General features: G+C 39.8%; 1 protein-coding gene across 1 annotated transcript in view; it reads left to right on the top strand.

The window, feature by feature from the left end:
• Positions 1-14,077, top strand: part of polr3a (polymerase (RNA) III (DNA directed) polypeptide A) — a 41,064-nt gene that overhangs the window by 22,771 nt on the left and 4,216 nt on the right. The window contains exons 20-26 of the mRNA XM_047378080.1: positions 849-962; positions 4,736-4,822; positions 4,908-4,990; positions 6,329-6,499; positions 6,864-6,957; positions 7,110-7,202; positions 9,660-9,824. Coding sequence (XP_047234036.1) covers positions 849-962; positions 4,736-4,822; positions 4,908-4,990; positions 6,329-6,499; positions 6,864-6,957; positions 7,110-7,202; positions 9,660-9,824 — 807 coding nt within the window. The remainder of the gene's footprint in view (positions 1-848; positions 963-4,735; positions 4,823-4,907; positions 4,991-6,328; positions 6,500-6,863; positions 6,958-7,109; positions 7,203-9,659; positions 9,825-14,077) is intronic.

The following is a 14,077-nucleotide window of genomic DNA, read 5'->3' as shown; positions in this document are numbered from 1 at the left end:
TATTTTTAATTTTGATGTAATGCATTGATAATTAAGCTCATACGTGCTTTGCTCTGAACATTGTTAAATTTGACGACCAGCGTTAAATTTAACAATTGTTCTCACCAACATCTGTCAATGAATATTTGAGCATTGCATGCAGAGTGGGTCACATCAGGCTGACAGACCAAGAGAAGCAGCCAATACATTCTATGAGCTACTGTGAACCACATTGAAATCCCACATTCTTGAGGGCAGCAAAATAATGCAGATTACATTTATTTGACAATAAAATAGGCTGTCATTTTTAGCATTTGACCAAGGAACATAGTAGGTGTAGCTCACATACAAATAACACAAAACTAGTTACACTTTTAATTAAAAAATGGCTTCATCGTGACATCCCTGCATTGAATTTATAATAATAATCACTGTAACGAAATCCAGAAATGTTAAAAATGCCATTTATGGAGTCTTTCAAACACTAATCTAATGCAGTAAATGATGGAATAAAACATGCAAATACTTCCTACTTTACATCCTACGTTGCACATTTTATTTCCCAAATCAAATAAAAGAAATAAGGCACGCTAAATATAGTAAAATATTATTTTGTTCTCTTTCTTGTCCATTGCTGTATTTATCAATCTTGTTATTACCAACTGTTACATGTAATCTGATCCTGTTGCATGTACGCTAATTGTACTGGATTTTATGTTACCTTCTCACACCGTTTTAGAGTCAAAGTGAATAATCAGTCAGGTTTCTGGTTAGGTTCATTTGAATAATTCATCCAGAGCTGTTACTGCTTTTCTACCAGTGACTACTGATTGTGCCATGGAGCGCTTCTGGTTCTTTGTTCCCCCCAGGCGGTCTACACATGCCCAAATGAGCCTGCCCTGAGTCAGAACGAGCTTGTCCTTACTGCTGATAACATCATGAAGCGAGCTGACTTCTTGTGCTGCAGAGACAGCTTTTTGGAGGTAAAAATTGCCCAAGTATATCACTGTTGTATATGTACAAAAAATATCCTGATAGTGGCTGTTTTTATTTTATCTGCTTACAAATGCATGCCCAGGCCAGTTATGAAATGAATATTTGCCTAATTTGCAGACTTCATGGTTGTTTATTTTACCAACAGACTTGCTAACAGGTGTAGCTGGCTACCAATTTTTGTTTTACAGCTTTAAAATGATGGTGATATTTAGGGGGGATTCTTCTTCTATACAACTGACTGACAGTTTGCAGCCTTTTTAAAACCAACCAGTAAATCTTACAGCCGAAAAGCGGCTTATTTCTTAAGTTCACATTCAGACTGGATGAAGAATTTAGTAAAACCAACATTTTCAGATGTTCAAGTTGACTGCCCATTGCAATCACCAGATAGTAAAAAACGTCTGCCTTGGCTCCACAATTTGTTCTAGGTCTACTGTGTGAAAGAGCTTGTTGAGTTGTCATTTAACTTTGCTGAACCTGAGTAGACCCTACAGTCCTGTAGACTTCTGAGCACGCCTAACTGCTTCAATAGGGTCACAGAAACAAAAATGTGAACTAGAAATTGGATAAAAGTTGCAAACCCATGTTTTATATTATGGTTAGGAGGAGTATACTTTTCTACACCAGAAACTACAGTTATGAATCCTAACAAGCAAAGAAAACTTGAAAAGACTTTAGGTTATTTGTTTAGGATGAAGTTGGACTTTACTTACTGAAGCTAAAGATCAGTAAACTACTTTGACACCAGCTGTTATATCTATTAACTAGCTTTCAAACGTTCAAGAAATGGCTTGAAATTCAATGAAAATACCAAAGACTGAGTGAGCATTAAGTCTTGTTTTTAATTCAGAGGAAATCCACCAAATGGGGGAGCACTAATGAGATCAGACTGTTAAAACCTTTGGTATTTTTTCATTCTCTTTGTAAACCATTCCTTTAAAGGGGGTGTGTGAGCATTTCAGCCTCCCGCTTCTTTCGTCAACATTGTTTCTGATCTTGCTGCTGTTTTTTTCCTGCCCTTTTTAGGGATGTTTGTAGTTAGATTAGATAGTTTGTGTATGTTATCTATCATCTAAAGCCAGAAAAAGATAATGTTTGACATTTCTTGCCATATAAAAGCATTTAATGGACCAATTTGGAAATTGCTGTGATCTCACTGTTGGTGTCCGGTCCTGTAATGAAATTAATTAAGTTTGGTTGTGGTACACTTACATTTGGAAATGGAACAAGCAAGTTAGGTACATCAGATGCATTAAACATGTAACTTACACTCACCGGCCACTTTATTAGGTACACCTGTCCAACTGCTCGTTAACACAAATTTCTAATCAGCCAATCACATGGCAGAAACTCATTGGATTTAGGCATGTAGACATGGTCAAAACGATCTGCTGCAGTTCAAACCGAGCATCAGAATGGGGAAGAAAGGTGATTTAAGTGACTTTGAACGTGGCACGGTTGTTGGTGCCAGATGGGCTGGTCTGAGTATTTCAGAAACTGCTGATCTACTGGGATTTTCAGGCTCTACCATCTCTAGGGTTTACAGAGAATGGTCTGAAAAAGAAAAAATATCCAGTGAGCCTCAGTTCTGTGGCCGCAAATACCTTGTTGATGCCAGAGGTCAGAGGAGAATGGCCAGACTGGGTCGAGCTGATAGAAAAGCAACAGTAACTCAAATAACCACTCGTTACAACCAAGGCATGCAGAAGAGCATCTCTGAACACACAACACGTCAAACCTCGAGGCGGATGGGCTACAGCAGCAGAAGACCACACCGGATGCCACTCCTGTCAGCTAAGAACAGGAAACTGAGGCTACAATTCACACAGGCTCACCAATATTGGTCAATAGAAGATTGGAAAACGTTGCCTGGTCTGATGAGTCTCGATTTCTGCTGCAACATTCATATGGTAGGGTCAAAAATTGGGGTCAACAACATGAAAGCATGGATCCATCCTGCCTTGTATCAATGGTTCAGGCTGGTGGTGGTGTAATGGTGTGGGGGATATTTTCTTGGCACACTTTGGGCCCCTTAGTACCAATTGAGCATCGTGTCAACGCCACGGCCTACCAGAGTATTGTTGCTGACCATGTCCATCCCTTTATGACCACAGTGTACCATCTTCTGATGGTCACTTCCAGCAGGATAACGCACCATGTCATAAAGCACAAATCATCTCAGACTGGTTTCTTGAACATGACAATGAGTTCACTGGACTCAAATGGGCTCCACAGTCACCAGATCTCAATCCAATAGAGCAACTTTGGGATGTGGTGGAACGGGAGATTTGCATCATGGATGTGCAGTCGACAAATCTGCAGCATCTGTGTGATGCTATCATGTCAATGTGGACCAAACTCTCTGAGAAATGTTTCCAGTACCTTGTTGAATCTTTGCCACGAAGGATTAAGACAGTTCTGAAGGCAAAATGGAGTCCAACCCGGTTCTAGCAAGGTGTACCTAATAAAGTGGCCGGTGAGTGTATACTTATTAGTACCGGGTAGAAGTTATCACCCCTACAATGTGCTCCTTGAACTTCTCAACATTTTTTAAGGTACAAGTACATGTTTCAATATATTCTCTGGGGATTTATGTGATTGAAAAACACAAAGTAGTTCTTAATTGTAAAGTCAAATGAAATGAAATGCTGAGCCCCCAGTGTATATATTTTGTAAAACAAGTTTTTGTTTCGATTGCACATTTATTGGGCTTGCTTTGCACATCTAAACACAGATTTTTTTTTTTTGTTCCTTTCTTTTTTGCTTACCCTTAGTCAGATTCGATCGAGAGTGTCCATGAACATACATTTTCAAGCCTCAGATTCTCAATTGCATTTTGATCTGAAGAAAGCATTCCCACCTGATGATGCTGCCACCAACATGCTTCACCATAGTGTTTTCAGAGCAGAATGCAGTGTTGGTTTTCTGCCACACATACTCATTTTACATATAGGCCAAAAAGTTGAACCAGACCACCTCCTTCTACATATTTGAGGTGTTGCATGCTTGGCTTCAGGTAAACATGCACAGGGGAGAAAAATGGTTTTCTTTCAAAAATGGCTTTCGTCTTGCTATTAGCCACAAAATGTCTAAAAATGGCTGTCAATAATGCACTTCAAAATGTCTTTGCCCTCTGGGGATTTAAAGGGTTAAGGGTTATAAATTACAAGGCTCTGTAATATTGCAAAACAAAATGAATGTGATTTAAATGATATCCTTAGTTTTAATTTGGTTTAGGCAGCTGTTTTCTTCAAAAACAAACTTAGTACTGGGTGTGTTTTTTTTGTTTTTTTTTATTACAAAGAAATATTGTCTTCTTTGGTGAATACCTGTCTGTTATAATGTGAAACCTTCCCCCCTTTTATGAAGGAATTAACAGAGACTGGTGCAGAGAAGTACCTGGAGGTACAGTGACCAAGCATGTTGGATTGTTTCACTAAATCCAGAATGGTGTGCCAGCAAGATTTGTGTCTTGTGAAACATATTGAATAACAGTGTGACTGTTACAATTACCACAATCTTTGTCACTAAGGCTGATACCTTAAACGTCTGATTGCTTTGTTTAATGCTTAGATTTTTCAATGAAGTTGTCCAATGTGTTTTATTGTATTCGATTCATTTTTAAACAGGTGCACTGCCATGGCTAACCTTCGCATGACAATGAACCATGTCGCAAGCACTATACATTCATCTCAGTCTAAAGGATTCAATGACTGCTTATAACTGGCCTTTGTATTTTGTCTCTTCCCTTTTACTTCAGGAAATAAAGAAATTTATAAGGACCATGTCGGAGAGGATCAAGAAGACCAGAGATAAGTACGGCATCAATGATAACGGGACTACTGAGGTATGAATTATTTAAGGAGTAGTGCGCTGCATTATATTCAATCTTGTCTGTAAATCTGGCTTAAATGTTTTTTTATTCCCTGCAGCCAAAGGTTCTTTATCAGTTGGACCGCATTACCCCAACCCAACTAGAGAAGTTTTTAGAAACCTGCAGAGACAAGTATATGAGGTACAAAATTCATGCCAGTTTTGGTCAGGAGTGCCTTTCTTAAATGCATAGTGATTTGTCTAGGGATTGTTAGGAGGTGTATTTCTGTACTAAAATAGATAAATTCACAAATACAGAAACCAGTGCAGCATCTATCCACATCATGTGCAATACAGTATTTAGCGTTAAGGACTTTGGAATCTGGATATTTGGTTTTAAATGATCTTTTTTGCCTCTTTTACAGCAGGAAATCATTTTTCCTTCCAAAAGTATTCATACCTATTGAACTATTTAAACACTTTGTCATGTTGCAACCAAAAACCTTAACACAAACTGGTGCGTATTTGAATTTTAAAGAAAATGATGCATGGTTTTCATGGTTTTCGTATATTTGAACTCAGCCCCATTTACCCTAATGTTACTAAATAAAATCCAGTCCATTGCTTTCCGATAGAGTCCATCTCTGTGTAGTTTAATCTCAGTATAAACACAGCTATTCTGTGAAGGCTTTAGAAGTTTGCTACAGAAGATTAATGAACAAACAGCATCATGAAGACTAAGGAGCACAGAAGAGAGGTTAGGCATAAAGCTGTGGAGAATTTATAGCGAGGTTAGGTTCTTAAAAAGTGTCCCAAGGTTTGTGCATCTTGCGGAGTACTGTTCAATCATCTGAAAAAAGAATGTCATCATTAAAAACCAACAAGGAGTGGTCAAGTGCCCCATTGTAACTCTGGAGGAGGAGCAGAAATCGTCTGCTCAGGTGATATAATCTTTTGACAGGACAACTATACCACAAATAAATCAGGCCTCTAGCGAAAGGTTTCAGGAAAAAAGCCAGTATTCCTGTTTGCAGTTTTCCACAAGCCAAATAGGGGACGTGTCATACATGTGGAACACTCAGAACACTATGTATGGTATGAAACTAACCCTGCACATTACCCTTAACACTTCCTCCCCACTGTGAAAGATGGTGGTGGCAGCATCATGCTGTGGGAAAGAAAGATAGACTGTATGAAATTTCATGAAACATCTCAGATTTTTATTTATAATAAATGTAGAAAACCATAAACACGTTTCTTTCTGCTTCACAATTATGCACTGCTTTGTGTCAGATGAATCCTGTAAAATGCATTGATTTCTGTTGTCTTAGTGTAAAATTGTAAAAAGGGATTATGGTATGAATACTTTTGCAAGGCAATTTCATACAGAAGTATTAACAAATATCATAGAGGCATATAACAACTTATTTCCTTCCCTCATGATCCGTATTAATCTAACAGTCTGACGCTGAATTTTGTGCAGTTTCAGATTTCACTCTGTCTGCTGAGAAACTGATTTCTACCTTTTTTCTCTGTAAAGAGCTCAGATGGAGCCCGGTTCAGCAGTCGGAGCTCTCTGTGCTCAGAGCATCGGCGAGCCAGGCACTCAAATGACACTGAAAACCTTTCACTTTGCTGGCGTGGCGTCAATGAATATCACTCTGGGGGTGCCTCGCATTAAAGAAATTATTAATGCCTCCAAGAATATAAGGTAAGTAATTACAGAGAGAATTCAATATCTTCCCTGTGTCAGTTTAGTGGAAAGAATGTTCTTTTTCAAAGGTGTGGCCTTTCTTTGAAATGATGCATCTGTGGAAATGTGCTGTCATTTATCGCTGCCTGATGGAGCAGGTTTTCAATTATAACCACTTTTCAAATGAATTGAAGCATGTTTTTAAAGGGTCAGCCCAACTTTTGTTGAAGATCATGTTGAAACGTTGTCCAAGTCCACAGCTTACCGCCTCATAAAGAGTATTAAGTAACACGGGCTGTTCTCTGGCATTATGTATCACAGTAATAAATACAATAATATTTTTTTTAAATAAGAAACTGAGAGTTCTTTGCTCACCACTCAGCACCCCTATAATCACGGCTCACTTGGATATAGAAGACGACGCTGACTTTGCCCGGCTGGTGAAGGGCAGAATTGAGAAAACTCTTCTTGGAGAGGTAATCTTTCTTAATGTCAGAAACAGGAGCTATTGTGCTGTAAAAATTGGCCAATGGTCACCAGGGATCACAAAAGCTTTGCTATGTGAGACATGAACAATTTCAAGGGCCCAACTTTATTAAATCCACAATTTCTTTTTGCCCTTGGACAGATTTCTGAGTACATTGAAGAGGTTTTCCTCCCAGATGACTGCTTCATCCTGGTGAAGCTGTCTCTGGAGAGAATAAGGCTGCTGCGATTGGAGGTACAGCTTGTTTTTCCTCTTTTGTCCTACTTCATTCATGAAACGCATCTCGTCTTTTGCAGCAATACCCAGTAATTCATATTTCCACTACGGTGCTGTGCGTATGTACAGGTCCTTCTCAAAATATTAGCATATTGTGATAAAGTTCATTATTTTCCATAATGTCATGATGAAAATTTAACATTCATATATTTTAGATTCATTGCACACTAACTGAAATATTTCAGGTCTTTTATTGTCTTAATACGGATGATTTTGGCATACAGCTCATGAAAACCCAAAATTCCTATCTCACAAAATTAGCATATCATTAAAAGGGTCTCTAAACGAGCTATGAACCTAATCATCTGAATCAACGAGTTAACTCTAAACACCTGCAAAAGATTCCTGAGGCCTTTAAAACTCCCAGCCTGGTTCATCACTCAAAACCCCAATCATGGGTAAGACTGCCGACCTGACTGCTGTCCAGAAGGCCACTATTGACACCCTCAAGCAAGAGGGTAAAACACAGAAAGAAATTTCTGAACGAATAGGCTGTTTCCAGAGTGCTGTATCAAGGCACCTCAGTGGGAAGTCTGTGGGAAGGAAAAAGTGTGGCAGAAAACGCTGCACAATGAGAAGAGGTGACCGGACCCTGAGGAAGATTGTGGAGAAGGGCCGATTCCAGACCTTGGGGGACCTGCGGAAGCAGTGGACTGAGTCTGGAGTACAAACATCCGGAGCCACCGTGCACAGGCGTGTGCAGGAAATGGGCTACAGGTGCCGCATTCCCCAGGTCAAGCCACTTTTGAACCAGAAACAGCGGCAGAAGCGCCTGACCTGGGCTACAGAGAAGCAGCACTGGACTGTTGCTCAGTGGTCCAAAGTACTTTTTTCGGATGAAAGCAAATTCTGCATGTCATTCGGAAATTAAGGTGCCAGAGTCTGGAGGAAGACTGGGGAGAAGGAAATGCCAGAAGTCCAGTGTCAAGTACCCACAGTCAGTGATGGTCTGGGGTGCCGTGTCAGCTGCTGGTGTTGGTCCACTGTGTTTTATCAAGGGCAGGGTCAATGCAGCTAGCTATCAGGAGATTTTGGAGCACTTCATGCTTCCATCTGCTGAAAAGCTTTATGGAGATGAAGATTTCATTTTTCAGCACGACCTGGCACCTGCTCACAGTGCCAAAACCACTGGTAAATGGTTTACTGACCATGGTATCACTGTGCTCAATTGGCCTGCCAACTCTCCTGACCTGAACCCCATAGAGAATCTGTGGGATATTGTGAAGAGAACGTTGAGAGACTCAAGACCCAACACTCTGGATGAGCTAAAGGCCGCTATCGAAGCATCCTGGGCCTCCATAAGACCTCAGCAGTGCCACAGGCTGATTGCCTCCATGCCACGCCGCATTGAAGCAGTCATTTCTGCAAAAGGATTCCCGACCAAGTATTGAGTGCATAACTGTACATGATTATTTGAAGGTTGACGTTTTTTGTATTAAAAACACTTTTCTTTTATTGGTCGGATGAAATATGCTAATTTTGTGAGATAGGAATTTTGGGTTTTCATGAGCTGTATGCCAAAATCATCCATATTAAGACAATAAAAGACCTGAAATATTTCAGTTAGTGTGCAATGAATCTAAAATATATGAATGTTAAATTTTCATCATGACATTATGGAAAATAATGAACTTTATCACAATATGCTAATATTTTGAGAAGGACCTGTATTTGCGCCCTAACAGATTTTTTTTCTTTTTTGACACACTTAAATGTTTGAGATCATCAAAGAAATTTTTATATCCAATATAACCTAAGCGGATATAAGGAGCAGCATATTAGAATATGCTAAAAAAGTTTTTAGCCACTTTTAAATTAAAGACAAAGATGATTAAAAGAAAACCCCACCCTCATACTAATGTCAGATTAACCTTTTCTTGTTTTAGTTTGATGATTAGTTTTATTTTTTCCTGTTGTTAATATTAAAACATGTTCTGGTAAATATTGGAAAAATAAAATATCTATGCAGTGATGGATGCTACATACTCTGTTATCGAGAAAAAAGTGGAGATAATGATTCCCACATGTTGTACCTACATAAAACTTCAAATTCAAATCATACTTAAGTCAGACTTCAGACTTGAAATCAAGGTTTGTGACGGTAGTTTCAAAAAGTCTTTATGTAATCCATGTTTTGAAATCTGTCTCTGAGCCATACAGGGAAACATAACTTGTTGCGAACAAATACAGAGTGGGATTAATCTCATCATTATTGTAGGAATAAAGTGAAGTTGTTAGCAGAGGATTACATTTTTCAGTGACTTTAAGTAGGCAGACTCTTGGCTTCACAGTTCAATTACTCATCGGTGAAGTCTGTTTCACAGCTGTCTAAAACATATTTCACGCTTACTGCTCTAAGGAAACTTCAGGGCGCTGTCAGGTAGGTCATTTAGTAGAGCTTTGTTTGTCTACCAGGTGAATGCAGAGACGGTGCGGTACTCGATATGCATGTCTAAGCTACGAGTAAAACCCGCAGACATTGCTGTGCACGGCGAAGCGGTGGTCTGTGTGTCTCCACGAGAGAATAACAAGAGCTCGATGTACTACGTGCTGCAGTCCTTAAAGGAAGAACTTCCTAAGGTAAAAATAACTGTCAGTGTTAAGAAAACAAACTTTTTTGTGTTTACTTTCATTAATTGATTTAGTTTGTATTTGAACACACAACTACTGATCTAATTGTATTTTTACATACAAATTCAGAAATAAGATTCTTTATTATTCACCTTTTTATGAGTTTCAGCTCTCTCTAGGCAAGCTGCTGAGGACATTCCTCACCATATATGTCTTTTTATTTGCTTTTAGATAGTTTAGAATAGCCTTTTAAGTAATGAAAAGAGCACCCTGTGGCTGTTTCCAGCCTGAAGAACAATGTTAAAAAGCTGAATCGCTGGATGGAACCAAACGCCTCTTTAAAAATTGGAATGTTAAGCCTCTCTGGGCGTGTTATGAAGTGACAATTCATACCGCTATTGATCCGTCCAGCTTCAAGGAAGATAAGGAGCCCCAGAGGATTTCATGGCAGCCTTTCTCTTCACCTAAAAGCAGCAAATGTGTTCTTTGTAGACTGAAAAACGATTTATAGGCAGCATCTCTAATCCAGTAGTTATGAATTGTCTACAGGTCCATCTCCCTAAATTAGTTTCAACAGTTTCGTTTAGTAATTCAGTTCAAACTCATAGATTCACAACAAACAGAGGATTTAGCATTTTAGTTCTGTTTGTTTTAATTATTATGGCCCAGAGCTAATGAAAACACTGAATTGAGTTTCTCTGAAAATGTCAATATTACATAATGCAAAAAACAAATTGTTTATTCAAAATGTCGAGCTACTGAAAAGTATGTCAATGTACTTTACAGTATATGCACTCAGTTTTCGGTTGGGACTCACTTTGCGAAATTACTGCACGAATGCAGTGTGGCATGCAGGCGATCAGCCTGTGGTACTGCTGAGGTGTGATGGAAGCCTTCAGCTCGTCTGCATTAATTAGCTTTGGTGCCTCAGCGCACTGGACATCGAGCAGCTTGGGTCCTGTGTCTTTCCTCTCTTCTTCCAGATTTCCTCCAGACCTTAAATTCTAAATGAAACTGACTTTGAACCACTGAGCAACAGTCAAGTCATTATCTCCTAAGTACAGCTAAGTTGCTGTTTCACAAGTAACGTGAGAGTTGTGGCTCATGTCCTTGATACATCTGTGTGGTATCTCTTGAGGCTTTGACTCCAGCCGCAGTCCACGCCTTGTGAATCTCCCTCACACTTATAAATGGGCTTTTCTCCGCTATAATTTCATCGCTGCAGATATGTTGCTTGCGTACCTTTTTTCTACAACATGTTTTCCTTCTACTAAACTTTCTCATCCTCATCAATGATGTTTTGTGGCTTCCCCCACTTTAAGATGGTCTCCGTGACTGTCTACTGGACTGCTTAAATCAGCAGTCTTTCCCATGATTTTGCAGGTCATTCTATGGCCATAGCATGACAATTCTGCAGTGGAAATATTTGTATTTATTAACTGTAAGCTGCAACCATCAACATTAACAGAAAGAAATGAAGTATATTAAACAAAACTAGAAAATTTCGGAAGAAATTTAGACGGGGCCTGCCTCTTGGTGCGTGCTTCTCGGACCAGAGCCAAACTGTGGCCGAGTTAAGCTTATGCCTCCTTGCATTGCCATGGCAGGCCTCTATAAATATATCCAGTTTAGATGTGGATAATAATAGGTGACTCTTTGCAATAGCACTGGGAGCAGTGAAGCAAACCCATTCACTCCTCTCCCTCTACTGCTATGGCTAGCCCCAACTGTTGAGGCTTATATTTTGAAAGGATAAAGTAGACCAATTTCCATGAGTCCCAGCAGTAGTTTTAAGACCCATGCTGCAATTATCGCTGTATGAAATATAAATACTTTTATTTTTTAAAGTATGTCTAGGTGTTATTTTGAATGTCCTGCATGGTTGTCCTTTCAGGTCTGGGTTAGTTCGATTAGTTATATAGAACCTGCTTGCTATTTTAAAATCATTGTGTATGCTATTATCAGCTTTAAAAATTACTAGTAACTCTGGAAGACTGAGGCTTTTATTTTGAAATTTTCAGTAAGCCTTTTTTAAAAAGCCAACACTGGGTGAGCTCCAACATTAGTGTGAAGCCCAGTCCTGAAATGATCTATTGTTTAAAATGCAAAGGCTTTTATTTTGTAGAGCATGATTTGTCTTATTTTGAAAGTTCAGCATGGTTGTACTTTCAGGTCTGGGTTAGTTCCATTAGTTAAATAGAACCCGCTTGCTATTTAAAAATAATTTTCTATGCACTTGTCAGCTCACAAAATCTATAGTAACTATGGAAGGTTGAGGCTTTTATTTTGAAAGTTTCAGTAACCCTTATTTCAAAGGACCAGCATAGTCCCATTTCCAACACTGGGTGAGCTCCAACATTAGTGTGAAGCCCAGTGCTGCAATCATCTATTGTTTAACATGTAAAGGCTTTTATTTTGTAGAGCATGTTTTGTCTTATTTTGAAAATCTAGCATGGTTGTCCTTTCAGCTCTGGGTTACTTCCATTAATTATATAGAACTTGCATGCTCTTGTGAAACCATTGTGTATGCTATTATCAGGTTTCAAAAATCATGAGTAACCATGGAAGGTTGATGAAAGAAATCGCCCTTTAGGCTTAATCACTGTTCTCTGGGTGTTGGAACAGCAGTACATGCTGTTTAAGTTCCCCACACAAAATGGCCGCCATGTAGTTGCCTCCTATGAAGATCAGAATCAGAATCAGAAAAGCTCTATTGCCAAGTACGTTTTTGGACATACAAGGAATTTGTTTTGGCGTAGTCGGTGCAATACAATACAAATTAAACAGTATAAACATATCTACAATATAATATAAATATATGTGCACAGTTTTAAGTGAATGAGAGTAAATATAGAGCAGTATAAGATGCAAGAGCAATACAACAGTGGACTGCCTGTAAGTCCACAACCATCTCCACTGTCTTTAGAGTGTTGAGCTCAAGGTTGTTCTGGCTGCACCAGTCCAACAGATGGTCCACCTCCCATTTGTACGCGGACTCGTCACCATCAGAGATGACTCCGATCAGGGTGGTGTCGTCCGCAAACTTCAGAAACTTGACAGACTGGTGACTGGAGGTGCAGCTGTTGGTGTACAGGGAGAAGAGCAGAGGAGAGAGAACACAGCCTTGAGGGGAACCGGTGCTGATGGTCAGGGAGTCAGAGACGTGCTTCCCCTGCCTCACGCGCTGCTTCCTGTCAGACAGGAAGTCAGTGATCCACCTGCAAGTGGAGTCGGGCACACTCAGCTGGGAGAGCTTCTCCTGTAAAAACAATGCGCACCAACACGCCGAGGCGACCATCTGCGGCGCCATCTGGGATGTTTGGCCGCAAGATGGTCAAAGGGTTAGGGGTCGGGTCAGGTTTAAGCCATAGAAATGAATGAAAGTCAATGGAAGTCAATGCAAAGTCCTCAGAAAGATAGTAATCCATGGATGTGTGTGTCTGTGTGTGAGACACAGAGAGGCAGAAAGAAAGACAGAATCACATCCAGACATATACAGTAGGAGATACACAGAGCTATAAATAGAACAGTGAGGAATGAATCAGCCAATCAGCAAAGAGCGTCAGTATAACTTGACACCTGCTGTTTCTCACTCACGCAGCACCTCACTCTGTGTCTGCCCTGGCCTGGCTTTATAACATGGCGCTGCATGCTCCCGAACGACTGCCCATAACTCAGAAACCTTAGGGGCTATTGACGTCATTCTTGGACCGTTTTTCTCAGAACGGACACGGGAACGATAATATCCATCCTTTTTTGTTGAAAATATAATAATAAAGACACAACACTAGGTGAAAAGAGGGGGAAAATGGAGAAAAAGACAAAAATGCCTGAACATGCTCCAGAACAAAGTCTAATATCTCGGAAACTGTACATGGTATTTGAAAAAGTTTTAAACTGTGGGCGACAGCCATCCCTCATCCCCGATCATGGAGATTTTCATAGCTCTATGTCATTCACAGTATAAAATAGGATGATGGAAAGAAATGGTTTCACTCATGGACTACTGGTGAAACTCTCATTGAAAATACATGGGAGAAGGCCTACAGAATTCCTCTGACTCTTGGCGATCGAGGGGGGTTTGACAGAAAACCGTGAGACCTAGAACAATTTTAAAGATATTGTGTGAAAGCAGAGGCCCGGCCCTGCAAACTGACCGAAAATGGTGACTTTAGAGCGAAATTTGTGGCCGTGAGGACAAGTTAAAAGTAGTTTTTCCTGGAAAACCCCCTGCTTTCTGCACTCTAGTAACTGCCATCTCC

Source organism: Girardinichthys multiradiatus, chromosome 10 (genome assembly GCF_021462225.1).
Source record: "Girardinichthys multiradiatus isolate DD_20200921_A chromosome 10, DD_fGirMul_XY1, whole genome shotgun sequence".
NCBI classification, from domain to species: Eukaryota; Metazoa; Chordata; class Actinopteri; order Cyprinodontiformes; family Goodeidae; genus Girardinichthys; species Girardinichthys multiradiatus.
This window is presented reverse-complemented; position numbering and strand designations above follow the sequence as displayed.